The sequence below is a fragment of the Aphelocoma coerulescens genome, chromosome 2, assembly GCF_041296385.1.
Source record: "Aphelocoma coerulescens isolate FSJ_1873_10779 chromosome 2, UR_Acoe_1.0, whole genome shotgun sequence".
Taxonomy (NCBI): Eukaryota; Metazoa; Chordata; class Aves; order Passeriformes; family Corvidae; genus Aphelocoma; species Aphelocoma coerulescens.
Genome location: NC_091015.1, coordinates 146,426,725 through 146,440,415, shown reverse-complemented (window position 1 = coordinate 146,440,415; position 13,691 = coordinate 146,426,725). Strand labels below are relative to the sequence as shown.

General features: G+C 38.8%; 1 protein-coding gene across 1 annotated transcript in view; it reads left to right on the top strand.

Annotated features, from left to right (window-relative positions):
- The first annotated feature begins 211 nt into the window (after window positions 1–211).
- RGS22 (regulator of G protein signaling 22) overlaps window positions 212–13,691 on the top strand; it is a 60,896-nt gene continuing 47,416 nt past the window's right edge. Inside the window, exons 1-4 of the mRNA XM_069006028.1 lie at window positions 212–281; window positions 897–925; window positions 3,519–3,581; window positions 12,824–13,045. Coding sequence (XP_068862129.1) covers window positions 257–281; window positions 897–925; window positions 3,519–3,581; window positions 12,824–13,045 — 339 coding nt within the window. The 5' untranslated portion in view covers window positions 212–256. The remainder of the gene's footprint in view (window positions 282–896; window positions 926–3,518; window positions 3,582–12,823; window positions 13,046–13,691) is intronic.

Below are 13,691 nucleotides of genomic sequence, written 5' to 3'. Positions count from 1 at the left end.
CAGAAACTAACATTCTCGGAGCGTTTAGTTTCATTTCTGGCTACAAGTATCCTCAGATTTCTAGTTCTCAGGCATTTCCTTTGGGACTGTCCTCCCTCAGGGAGCGCGGTGCCCGGCTGGGCACTGCCCGAGCCCTGTTTGCAGCGCCATGGCAACGGCGCGGCGGCCGCAGGCCCCTGCCGGGCCCGGCGGCCCTGGCGCTGCTCCCGCCGCTCTCCGGGATCTCCCTTCGCAGCTGGCGGCTGCGGGCCCCGCGATGCGGTCCAAGAGGCTCACCACCGGTACGTCGCGCCCTCCCCGCAGGGCTGGGCTGCCTCCGGGGCACACGGGGGTCGGGCCCCACGGCGGCGGCCTCAGGTACAGAGACGGTGGCACAAAAGAGGGGCATTTTGAACCGACGGGTTTAAGCTTGCCCGGCAGAATTCATCAGTCCGAAGAGAGAACTTTAGTCCCTTCAAATGGCATCACTAAAGACAGGATATTCTCCTAGAATGAATGAGATTTGATTATTCGGGAACACAGTTGTATCTTTTTAATTTTGTCACATGATTTGTAATATTTGCTGTTCAAAGCTTTGCGAGTCTCTTACAAATCTGTATTTTCGTTAAACCACCAAGCTTCTAGCTGTCAATTTTGCAGAGGGAAGGTGACATGAAGTTAACTGATATGTATGAGAAATAATATAGTCAAATAATACTTGAATTATATTTAAATAATTCTTGTGCACGGGTCAACATTACTGCATATTCTTAGTTTATTTTATTTCTTCAGACTAAGTTATTTTATTTCAGAATACCCAGAACAGTTGTCATGCCTCACTACTTTTTGTTTCTGTATTGTAGTTGAACCAGCTTGACTGTATTACTTGGATAACATATTTAATATCTTTTTTTCAGAACCTCCATGTATAACAGAAGAAATGTTAGTAAGTATGCTTGTAAGGCTTGATCATTATTTTCATCCTGCAGCTATGGAGTGAAAAAAGCAAAAAAACATTTTGGTAACTGTTGTCTGTTTTCTCATTTCTTTTCTGTAAGTATGGATCACTGAGCAATTTCTTAAAATTTTGTCAGACAAAATACTTTGTTTGAAAATAATTAGTGAAAAAATAACAGAAGACTATGGAGAATAAAGATGGAAATGAAAGTGAATTAAGATGAAGGAAGGAAACAAATAACTAGAAGATTCAACATGACAGGTTTAGCAATCTCCTTACTTTATTTTTTCTGCCCTTTGCTTATAACTCATTGTAGGATTTCCCTGATGTTTGTCTTCTTGTTTGAAAGGTATATATGTTTGTCTGTTACCTCATAAGAAATGACACCTTTAATGTTGCAACTCAGGTAATGTTTGCCTATTCCCTGTTTTGGATGCTTTTGTCACTGTGTATTTTAAAGTATAAATTTGTTGATACTGCTTTTGGGAACCTCTAGATACTGTTTTATTTATAGTGTTTATTACCATAAACAGAACCAACATAAGCATAAGTTTTGGACCAATTTTTAGCACACCTTAACCTCCAGCTGCAATTCTAAGGCAGCTTTTTTTAGTCATAATTTGGACTGTGCAGCAGGAGAGATGGTATGGGAAGAAATGAAACCAAATGCTTTCTGACACAAAAATCTAAGCTATAGTATTGTACATGCAACTCCATAACCTGTAATGTGCGCATACAAAAGTGCAACTATGATTTCAAATGAAAACAAGACTGTCTACAAAAAACCTCCAAAACCCAGGGGAAACTATATCATATATAGATGCAGTAAGTAATAAAGCTCACATTAAGAAGATCATAAACATTTTATCTATTAATCAACCATTGTGTTTACATTTCTTGCTGTTATATGGGACTACAAAGAATTGTATCTTTGGGAAATTAAAAACATATTACCTGCATAATCCTAAAGAGCTTATACTTCAGCCAATAATAAATTAATTGTTTTGAATAAGTCCTTTCAAAAAAATAAAATATTTTCATGACGTATTATCATATCTAGTCCTATCTCGAGATTCATCCTTGTCAGTGTCAAACCAAATATGAGGCTGACTATAGCTTGTTTCTAATTAATTTCTTTTCTTGATTGTGTTAACACTTGCAGAATTGATATTTCTGGATCTGATTGCCTATCGACATTAGTGAGAGGATCTTATGTTGATTTCAAAATGGGTTAGGCACTCTGGTAATTTCTATTTAATCAGCGCCCAAACATCTCTAAGTCTGTGGCACTGCAATTGCCTTGGGCCACAGGCCTGTGATGGAAATAAAGCACGAAAGCCTTGCTTTCAGCACTGGCAGCATTTTCTAGTGAGTGTGAGCTACCTTGCCTGTCCTGTATCAGTCATAACAGCAACCACAAGTGCTAAGGAATAAATGCTGGCAGACTAGGGCCAGGCAAACGCCATTAGGTCTAGTCCTGACGTGTCATGCATGTTATCTCAGATTTCTTCCTTATCTGAGCACAAGCTATCTGTATTTAAGTTAGGCCACTGGGGTTTGGATCAAGATACGGCCTGCCTGTACTCTGTGCATAACCTCTCTTTAATGCTATTCCTCACTAGCACAGTTCAATGCTATGAACTTAAGAAAGAGAAAAAAGATTTGTGTTGCAACACCTTTGCTGCTATTGGCAAACACATTAGATTTAAATGCATTCTCCTTGCCTTGCAAGGCTGAAATTATAGAATATTCAGGAAAATGAAACTATTAAAAATTATTTAAGTGTCTTCATTATACTGAAGACACATACCTGAAGACCAGTGGAATGATGTTCCAGTTTTCCCCTCTGTTGGATTGAAATGGGGATGGTGGAGATACTGAGTACAGTAAAGGTAAGATTTGGAGACATACTTTTGTATTTGTCAACAGCAAAAAAAAGTCAACTTCTAGTCTACAGTTTTTGAGTCAAGTTAGCAGGATTTAAAATGCAGGGGCCAAAAAGGATACAAAAACACCTGCAGATGCAGTCTTTACTTTGGGTGAGGTCAACAGGAAGTCTCCCAGTTCTGTCAGATTCAAAGTATGGCATACACTGCTTGCTTGCTGAGCCAAATTATAGGTTAGTGAACTCCCTTTTATTCCTCAAACATTGCCAAGTGGCAGCGTGAGAGCAGAAGGTGGCCCTGGTGAAATATTATACTCTCCTTCTTCCCAAGTGCGAGAGAGAAAGGTACAATGTGGAGAATTTCTAGACTGTTAGCTTATGCACATTTTTTCAAACGTAAACATGCAGACTTTCAGCATCTAGAAGCTGTTGGGTTTATGAAAGCTTTATCTATAAATTTATTGGCAAAGGGTTTACCTTCATGTGTGCGTTTTAAATTGCTAAGGACCTTGGCAGTGTGCAATGGCTAGAATATAACAGTGATGCAATGACTATATTCTCAAAAATGGGAAATAATATTTTGCAAAAGCTTCTATGTCATATCTCATGGAAAAAATACTATTTGAGGCAATAGTGCATTCAAACCATGTTAGTGTAAGTTATTACAAGCCATGCTTTGTGGTTTTGTCTCTATAGGAAGAATGCTTAGCCACAGATGATATGCTTGTGGATTACTTTAATGAATTTTTGAGTCTTCCGGTAAGTACCTTACAGAAATCCCTTGAAAAATACAAGAAATGCCTTACTAAGATTAAGAGTAACTTAATCCATCTCGGAAAATTTTATATTTTGCCACTTGCTACTTAAATGACTTTTACAATATATCTGTATTTTAATGGTAGCAACTCTTAGTGCTCAGTGTTACTATCAGTAAGAACAGCCCAGCATCTGGACTTCTGGAGACAGATGTTATCTTGCTAATTTACAGAATCACAGAATGAGTCATGTTGGAAGGGAGCACAGTGGGTCATCTGGTCCAGCCTCCCTGCTCAAGCAGGGTCATCCCAGAGCACATGGCGCAGATTTGTATCCAGATGGTTCTTGAACATCTGCAGTGAGGGGGACTCCACCACCTCTCTGGGCACCCTGTTCCAGCGCTCAGTCACCCACACAGTAAAGAAGTTCTTCCTCGTGTTCAGGTGGAACTTCAAGTGCACCAGTTTCTGCCCGTTGCCTCTTGTTCTATTGCTCGGCACTGCTGAGCAGAGCCTGGCATCATCCTCCCTTCAGATACTGATAGACATTGATGAGGTCCCCTCTTATTTGTCTTTTCTTGAGCCTGAATGTGCCTGGCTCCCTCAACCTTTCCTCATAACAGACACTTCAGTCCCTTAATCATCTTCATAGCCCTCCACTGGACCTGCTTCAGAAGCTCCATGTCTCTGATGTACTGATGAGCCCTTGACCTGCTGGCAATGCTCTTCCGAATGTACACCAGACCTTCTTGGTTTATGTATTTAAACTTATGTAATTAATAATTTATGTATTTAAATCACAATGCCCTAAAATAAAATGAATAGGAAATGAGAAAAACACATAAATACTTATTTAAAAAGTGTCTGCTTCTATTACAGTGTCACAGCATGACAGCATAACGAATGTTTGTCCTTTTACAGTTTTCTGGCAATGCATTCAGTGATTAATTAACATTTGAGCTCAAGAATGGTTGAGCTTTTGATGGGATATCCTCCCTTTTTGGATGAGGGTGAAAGAGCAGAGGAGGCTGCTGTCCTGCTAAAGTTCTTTATTTCATAGTCTCATAGTTTTCTGAAGGTAGAGTTCGAAGGGGTTACATGATAAGGCCAAGCAGCAACAGCAGCACCAGCAGGTAAACAGCAAGTAGAAAACAGCTTCTTCTTCTACTCTAAACTTACAGAAATGTGGATTATATTTGTTAATTGACCAATAAAATTAACACATGATTCTAGTTTTTCTTTTCTTAACCTATCCTGGTCTAATTCTAGTAGTCGTTGTCTTACACAAATGTTACATAGGTATTACACAGATTTGCATATATAGTTTCTATCAGCTCTTATTGTTTATGTGAACACTCTATCTAAAAAATGTGAACAGTATAGTTCCATCTATGTTTGTCTAAAGTGAAGAAATTCTGTGAAGGTTACACTGCTGCAGTCGGAACTGTGTTTAAGGTCTCTTTGCTGCAGCTTTTCAATGTTTAAAGCACTTAGCATATATTTCTACTAAAAGTTAAAAATCTATATTTCTATTTCACTTTGGTGTGACTTCATGTATCTCAGCTTATCCAAAGGTTTTAATTCAACCCCTTTGCTTTGGCTTTCCTCTAGGCCTGGGTTCAGAGGAGCTCTCACTCCAACAAAGAACAAACTCTTTCTCTTCATGGCTCAGAAGGTTTCAAAGTTGGCACTTCCCTCCTGTTTCTCTCCCATTTGCAGCTAGAAGGATGCAGCCTTATCCTGTATTCTGTATGCTGATCCAGTTAAACCATCATACCCAGTACCCTGTATTTAACCAGTTCTCCTATATTTTGCTCCTTTTCCCTATCAACTAGCCTGCCTCCCCATACTCAGTTGAGAGTCACATGTACAATCCTGCTCCCTCAATGTGGCAACCTCATCCAGCTTCATCTTAGAAGTCTTGGCCCTGACACCTTACAAAGTCCCTTGCCAGGTAGCACAGGCCTTTCCACAGTGTCACTTGTGGCTCCCACCTGATGTGCCACAGAGTTGCCCCACAGTCCATTCCCTTCCTGAGGCACCTCAGTCCAACAGGCTACACTACAAGAACATATATCCATTCTACAGCTTGCTTGGTAGGAACCACTGCCAGCATTAGGAGAGCGCAGAATATTTCTTGATGGTCCTTGGACCTCAGACTTTGGTGAAGCCACTAATGAAATAAGTTCAGTTGTGATTCATAACTGACTGATTTGGCTTACTAAATTGAACCAGACATAGCTGTCTCTCTAAGCCACATCATAGATTTGTGTAAATGTACACAGCATGGAAATTGCACTACTAAGGATGGTAGAATGGGCTCCTCCTGCCAAATTTAATCCTAAAATAGAATCTGGAGGTATTAACTCTATGTCAGAGTGTGAGTTTTGTGCACAGTGTTGATACTGACTTCTTTCAGGAGCTCGGTCTTTATATGCTTTCACCACACTGCAAGATTCCGAAGAGTATGCAAAGCTAGAGACACAGATGGAACAAAATGTGTGGTGAGGGGGCTGGATTTTTTGTTCCTTCAACATCTCTACTCCCCCAGCCCCCGCTGCCCCCCTCCCCCCACAGCTGCCTTAGGATGTCTGCCTAAATCCAAGCCTAACTACTCAGGTTTTAAACCCAGGCCTTCCTCCATGTGCCAGATTGTTCTTAGCACAGGAATACCATCTTCCATGCCTTTTCTGCTTATTTGGAAACTATGCTTCAAGTTTTGCCCAAATTGCAGAGGATGGAGTGGGTAAGAAGTTCAGCCTTTTTGGTCTCTTGATCTCCTTGGACATACACAAATTTCAGGACATCTGTTGGATGCCAAAATTCTCCTTGGGCTCAGAGGTCTCCTCAGCCCACAGTCCTGGCGCAGCTCAGCACCTCTGAACTGCAGCAATTGTCCAGGCACTCCTGACAGCTCTGGAAGTCCACAGAAAAGAGTTCACAGTCACTCCTAGTAAATACTGTTTTATGCTGGTAATCTTGATAGGTTTCTAAGATGATGCATGGTCTCTTACATATTTACATATCTTCATGAAAACAGATGATCTATTAGCTATTTTTAACTGTAATGTTCTCATAATTGGTTTTATTTTCTCTTTGATCTTTTCCTAAGGATTTATCCTCTTCAGGATTAAGTTCTGTTAATGCCTTGAGTTCTGCGGTTTGAATACCTTGCATTCCTGATTTCCCTCTCCTTCTCAGAAGGCTTCTACTAAAACAGTGCATTGAAATTTCCATTGCTTTATTCTTGTTGTGCTTATACACTGTTGCCTGGGAACAGTATTACCCAGGTGTGCTAGTAGTTAGGCAACAAGTTAAACTGAAAATATTGTGAGACTTGATACAAGAAATCAGGGGGAGCATATGCTTATTTTAAGGGATTGCCTCTGCATTGATTTATAATGCACCATTAGTAGATGGAAAATTGTATCACTGGGGACTTGCTATAGCAGCAACAGGTTTTTCATGTTTTTTTTTTTTTTTTTGCTTTGATTTACAGTGTATCCCTTATGTGATCCTCTTGTTATAATGGCATTCAATGTAATCTGACATAAATATCTAGGTACTCTAAAGAGCTATATACTGTAATAAAGTGTAATTTACAGAAAGTATTTCTGAAATACATAATACAAAAAACCTCAGGAGGGTACTTGTTGCCAGTAGTACAGTGATTTCACAGTAGCAGAAACCAATTACATGACACACAAATGAGTTACACCTTCCTTAGTAACTAATGTAAAATGAAAGATTTAAGAGAAACATTGGCCTGGATATATTTCCATTTCTAGGAGTTCAGGCTAGAATTTGAATCTCTGATTCATGTATTAAAAACATCCAAGGATGTGTTTAGTCAGGAATGAAAATTCAGAAGTCAGAAATTGCCATCCAGCTCAGTGTTGAAGGTGATCACAGTAATGTCAGCTTGTTTCTCCTGCACTCTACAAGCTGCTTGCTACTCATTCCATCCCAAGTCTGTGCTGGGTCTTACCTGTCATTTTCCAGTTACCAGTGATCCTGAGGAAGGCACACTCCTCCTCTTTGCAGCCTCAAGGAGTTGCACTAGAGACAAAAGTGCCTCAATTGAAGCACATTCAGGAGATGACACTTTGGTGGCAAGTCCCTGGTTGTTGGTTTCCCTTGCAGCAGAAATCTACTAAGTGACCATAATTTTATCAACTTTAGATTTGAAGAATATTTCTTCTGAACATTGTTTTCACTGAAAAAGCTCTCCTCCAAGTAGTCTGGGTCCAGCATTTGATGCAGGTGATGATTCTGAAAACAATTAAAGCCCAAGTAGCAAAGCTTGGGCCAATTGGTCTTTCTGAAGACCTAGGTCCTGCAAACCTAGCGCTGTCAAGAATAAAATCTTGCTTGATCTGAGTAGCAGATTACAGAAAGGGCAGAAAGCAAAAAAGCAATCCACTCTGCTGCACAGTTCAGGCCCTTCACGGCTTTGAGGATGACTTTGAATAATTCCATACATCAAATATCTATTCAAGGCATCAGTGCATGCTCATTAGTTTCCTCGTCTTTTCCAGGTGTGAGGAGGGAGGCTGCAGTTGCCAATATAACCTCCCTTTAAAAGGCTTTGACAGAAGGCCCTACATGCATGTTATGTGGAGACTTACCCAGGACTAAAATTTGCATCATGTCTTTGACATTGAAGGAAGCAAACAAAATATTCCTGATTACATTCCTTATTGATAGTGTGCTTACTCTAAATGTTCTTCTCTCTTAATTAGATTGTGACATGTGATTACGACTTTTGTCTTACTCAACAACAGAAGGGAAATCCTGGACTCACTAAAGTCAATGGAAGATTTTGCATTGACCATGTGTAGTGTGAATTTTTCCAGACACTTCATAGAGCTGCTCAAATTCTCCTCTGGTGTGGACTCTCACTGACATTTATTTATGATATACATATACCCTTCTTAAGGAAGTTTTGGCAATGCTCCTGGATGAGATCTCTATTCACTCCCACCCTTAACCTAAGAAGCAGCCAAACTGTGGTCATTCTGTTTCTCTTGGGATCAAACTACATTATTTGGGTCTGGGATGCGAGCATATTTACACATTTGTTAATTGTATCCGAAGTTGAGTGTATCTGAAAACTGTTAAGACAGAGAACAGTGAGATTTATATGTCTGATATCCTGGCAACATGGTGATGGATGCTGTTTTGGTTTCTGTTATGGGAGGACTGAGAGAAATTTGTCTTCCCTTCAGTTAAGTGTATAACTTCAGGTTTCAGAATTATGTATTCTGTTTATTTTTCAGCTGAAAACCATATTCAATGTGCATTTGACAGCTAAGAAATTTCTTTGCTGTCAAAAAAGTATATGCAATTGTTTATTTATTTAATAGTATTGCTGTACCACAGTCTGAAAACAGCTTTTTATTATTTGCTCAGAGATTTTTTTCTGAAGCTGAGATTACTACACTGGGTGACATTGATCATACTGGCTTTGGGGGGAGACTTCCCTGTGAGTGAAACAGTTTGCAAAGTCTGTAGACTTCTTATTTGTTGGTATTCTCAAGTCCTTGATCTTATTTATTGTGCTACGTTGATAATGTATGAATCCCAAGCTTCAAGGCTCCTGCCAAACTTGATTTATTTTTTCTTAACATCTTGAGGTATCATTTCTCCGGAGATTTCCCTTTCTATCTTCAAAGCATCAAAAATTGGCTCAAACTAAAGAGAATGATACACTTAGTCTGTGGTTAGTGTATTTTACTTGTCTGTAAAAAGCCAAAGCACTTGCCAAATGTGGGGTAAGAAAGAAATTTCTTAGTATATTAGATTGGCATGGATAACTTCTTCCCTTTCCTTTATAGTGTAGACTATCATCCACTCCTTAACATAAGCATCTTCACTAAAGAGATTTCTCATTATTGCAATGACGGAATATTGGTGGTGCCATAAACCTCTCTCATTATTGTCCTGTAAAATGTTACAGAATTTTACAGTACTTGACTTCCACTGCACAGGTTTTTAGTTTGCTACAGGGTATTGAACAGTTTCTTGGTGCATTTTTTTTTGTGGCTTGTAATGTGTGAGAAGGGTTAGATTGTGTGTTTTGCCCCAAAGTTCTACACATACTGAAAGGAAAACAGATTTACTGATCCTCACTCCTGTATGGTAACTGTGAAAATGTTTCCTGCAAGAAATCAGGTTCTGGGGGTGTGTTTTTGTGTGTTTCCACTTGATTTTTCTCATAACATTATCATTTTTGTGGTGGTGATGAGTTAAGAAGATTAGGAATTATCTCTTCTTTTGTTGTGCTTATAAAAACATTCTGATTTATCATTCTAGTTTTTTTAAAGCAAGCTTCTCCAGAAAGGTTTGAACTATTCTAAAATGCTTTTCTATGATAGTTTGAGAGATAGAGAGATTCTCTCTTGGGAATCTGGGATTTGTACAAAGTCATAGATTACTGTCTGGAAGGGACTTTGAGGAGGTCTGTAGTGTGGCTTCCTGCTCAAAGCAGGGTCAGTGCTTTAGTACTGACACCAAGTTGCTTGGCACTTTCTGCAATTGGTCTTGAAAACCTCCAACAGCTGATTCCTCTCTGGACAGCCTGTCCCAATGCTAATCATCCCACAATTACATTTTTTCTTATAATCTAGTTGAGACTTCTGTTGTTTCAGTGTATGCTAAGTGGTCCCACCGTACACTGCCTTACAAAGCCTGACTTTATCTGTTCAACAATCTCCTTGTAAATACTCTAAGGCTGCTGCTAGTCCTCCCAGAGCTTGTACCTCAAGAGTGAGTGCTCCAGCCTCTGACCATCTTGGTAGTCGTCTGATGGACTTGATCAAATATGTGAATATCCTTCTTGTACAGGGGACCCAAAACTGGATGCAGTATTCCAGATGCATCCTTACTAGTGTCAAGTCTACTGGCTACTCTCTGACTTGATAGAAGTATGCATGCCTTTTGATGTCCCTGGGGATGTGTAACTACATCCAAACCCCAAAAGTCTGGACTAGAACCCCCTTTTTCAGCCAAGTTTGTAGTGTACGAAGTCTAAATCTTCCGATCCCATCACTGCATGTTCTTTTGCTCCATTAGTATATTTGTCTTAAAATGATTGGGAGTCAGACTCCCAAAACAGCAATACACTTTACATTTTAAAAATTGTCACTAGCATCTGTTTCACTATATTAAAGTTGCCATAGTTTTCTGTTCAGCTAAACAGAATATATATCGAAAAAACCCTAGATCTAGAGTAAGTTACAAATGATTAAATAGAAGTAGATATATGTGATAAACTAATATTGTATTTGCTTATTTTTCAATTTGAAAAACATGGAACTAAAATAATCTCATCATGTCTAGTCACATAGCCCTTTATTACAAAATTTGCATTTTGCTTGCTTTTTTTCCACTTGTGAGAGCATTTCACATGCTAAGAAATGGAAGTACTTTGTTTCTTAGTGTACTTTCTTCTGTTTCTTTTTTAAAACATGAAGGAATATATAAGGAAGAGTACATTTAAAGGCTATTAAGGTTGCACAGTTAGTCACTTAAAAGCTCGTAGCAGCCCAAATTAGGTTTGAAAGTAAATTAAGTGTACACATAGAAAACTGGGAGGAGGTCTGAATGTAGGGAAATCTACTACACATAAAAGGTTTTTTAGATGCTGTTCAGTACATCTGGAAAAAAAAACCACTAAAACCTGCAGAGTGCCCTGGAGAAAATGAATGCCAAGAGAGGCACAAGGTGTCAGAGAACAAAAACCAATCCATGATTTCAGCTGAAGTTTGGTAACTGAACAGACTCGTGCAATTCAATGCATGGCCCTGAGCAGTGGTGGTGTGATGTCATAGGCACTAATCATACACTTAAGGCTCTCACATGCTGTGTGCTTTGCCAGGCTGAGCCTCCACAGTGAGACATTATGGGATAAGTAGGGAATGTTGAAACCACATGTTGCAGCCACATGGTTCAATTCTGGGCATTGCTCTACAGGACATTGATCAACAAAGGGGCTTCAAACAGAAGCAACAAAATAGGTGACTGTAATATCATTACTTTGGGCTTTTACAGGTGTGAAGAAGAATCAAATTGTTCTGTAATATGTTTCTATGTTATATGTAGCATGTATTTAGCATATTTAGAATGTATATGAATTATGTCTGTGTGCATATATGTGATATATGAAAAAGTTCAAGGAAATTAAAAATACAGTATTTGAACAAATAAAATATTCCTATTACATGCAGGGGAATGACAACTGTACAAACACCAGGTGGGATCCTGTCTGGAATGAAGCCAAAATGAATTTTGGCACTGGGTCTAGGTGTGGCCACAGTTTCCTGAGTGCTTAAATACAACATGCCGTGTTGTCCAGCTGACTGCAGAGATGCTTATATACTCTATATAATATAGAGTACATAATGGACATAAATTTTATATAATCTCCTATTCATAACAGTCATGGGTATCCTCTATGACTTCTGTAAAATTCATCCATATTTTTCCTCTTCATTTCAAGTAAGATAATTCGAAAGTCTTTCAGGGAAATACCTAAGATTAGAGCTTAAAAGATGAAAGATGTCTCTGTTTTAGTGTGTACACATGCAGTGGAGTTTTGTGCCTTGACAAAAGTCACAACTGCATGGCCAAAACTGAATTTTAGTCTACCTCATCTATTATACAGTATCTGCCTGAACTAGTGATGTATAATAAAATTTACTACAGGGCATGGGTTTTGGTACTTGTTCAACCTACGCGTAACAATATGGTGCCAAACCTTTCCTACACATGAAAATCTTCAGATTCATCTTCCTCAAATTCATCTCACATTTAAGAGGTCAGTTTCATGGTTAATATTTTCAAGCCTTGATTGTTGATAATAATGAATGGGAAAATAATACTGGAGATCTGATACTGTAGGTGTGTACTTATCTTTGGGACAGTTACTAAAGTCACAGTTAATTATATATTCTAGATATCAGTGTACTGGATCTCTTATTTACATGTGAAAAATAATGGTCTGTGATCTAGAATGAATTAAATTCTTGACAATTAAGCATTGCTGGGATAAAAAAGTAGGAATGCTTTGGAAAGCTATACAGCGAAAACAAGAATGCAGAAAAATTACTATTTCAGGCCCCAAGAGAAAGAAAACTCATAATACAATTTTGTATTCTGTAGGATGCCTCTATACGATAAAAAGCAATTTGTTAAATGACAGTTGCCTTATTACAGTACCATAAGCTTTCCAAACTTCTTTTGCAGACTTTTGCCCAGCCAGTGAAGTTTAACTCTGACGTTGGGGCTTTTGAAGTAGTTAATTATCCCCCACGATGCCTGGAAGGCCAGCCGAAAAAGATTCTACATGATCAGAAACCTCCAAGCCCCATTTATGATGTTCTAAGGAAAGCAGAGAATGATGGGCAGCTCTCCAAAATGCACAGTGGTTCTCCAACTTTCGGTATTGATCCAAATTACAACACTATGGTAAGCATCTTATAGCCCCTGAGTTTATATTTAGATCTTACTGTAGAAATACTGGCAATAGTTATTGTTGTGTTTGGCTTGGTAGCTTGGGAAAAATGTTAATTTATGTTAGGAAAACATAATGATGGGCCAAATTATGCCCTGTAATGCACATGTGTCTAGCAGACAAGTGAATGGAATTACAGATGCACATCCTGTAGCACAGAATTTTGAAGATTCTGTAGGGCAGGGTTCAACTGTGTGGTCTGAATACTTTTTAATATTAAAAGAAAAAATATTATGACAACAGTTACTTTACTAGTGATCCCTGGAATGTGCAAATTGACTGAAACTAATGCAGCTCAGTCTTTCCTTATTAATTAATTTCCTTGTGTGGCTATGAGCTCATCTGTGGTCTGGCAACACATAAGTCTCTCTTCCATTAATTCCTAAAGGATTTACATGGTTAGCATCAATTGAAATGGCCAGAAAAAATAATCTTTGGCAAGAAGAAAGCTAAATTAATGGAAAAATGGGTTGGAATTCAGAAAAAAAAAAATCCGGTTTCAGGCTTGCTTAGACAGTATCAGTTTTGGTATTCTTACCTACCTACTTCCAGGGCCATCTTCATCACAAACTAGAAGGTTAAAATCAGGAGCTAAAGCAT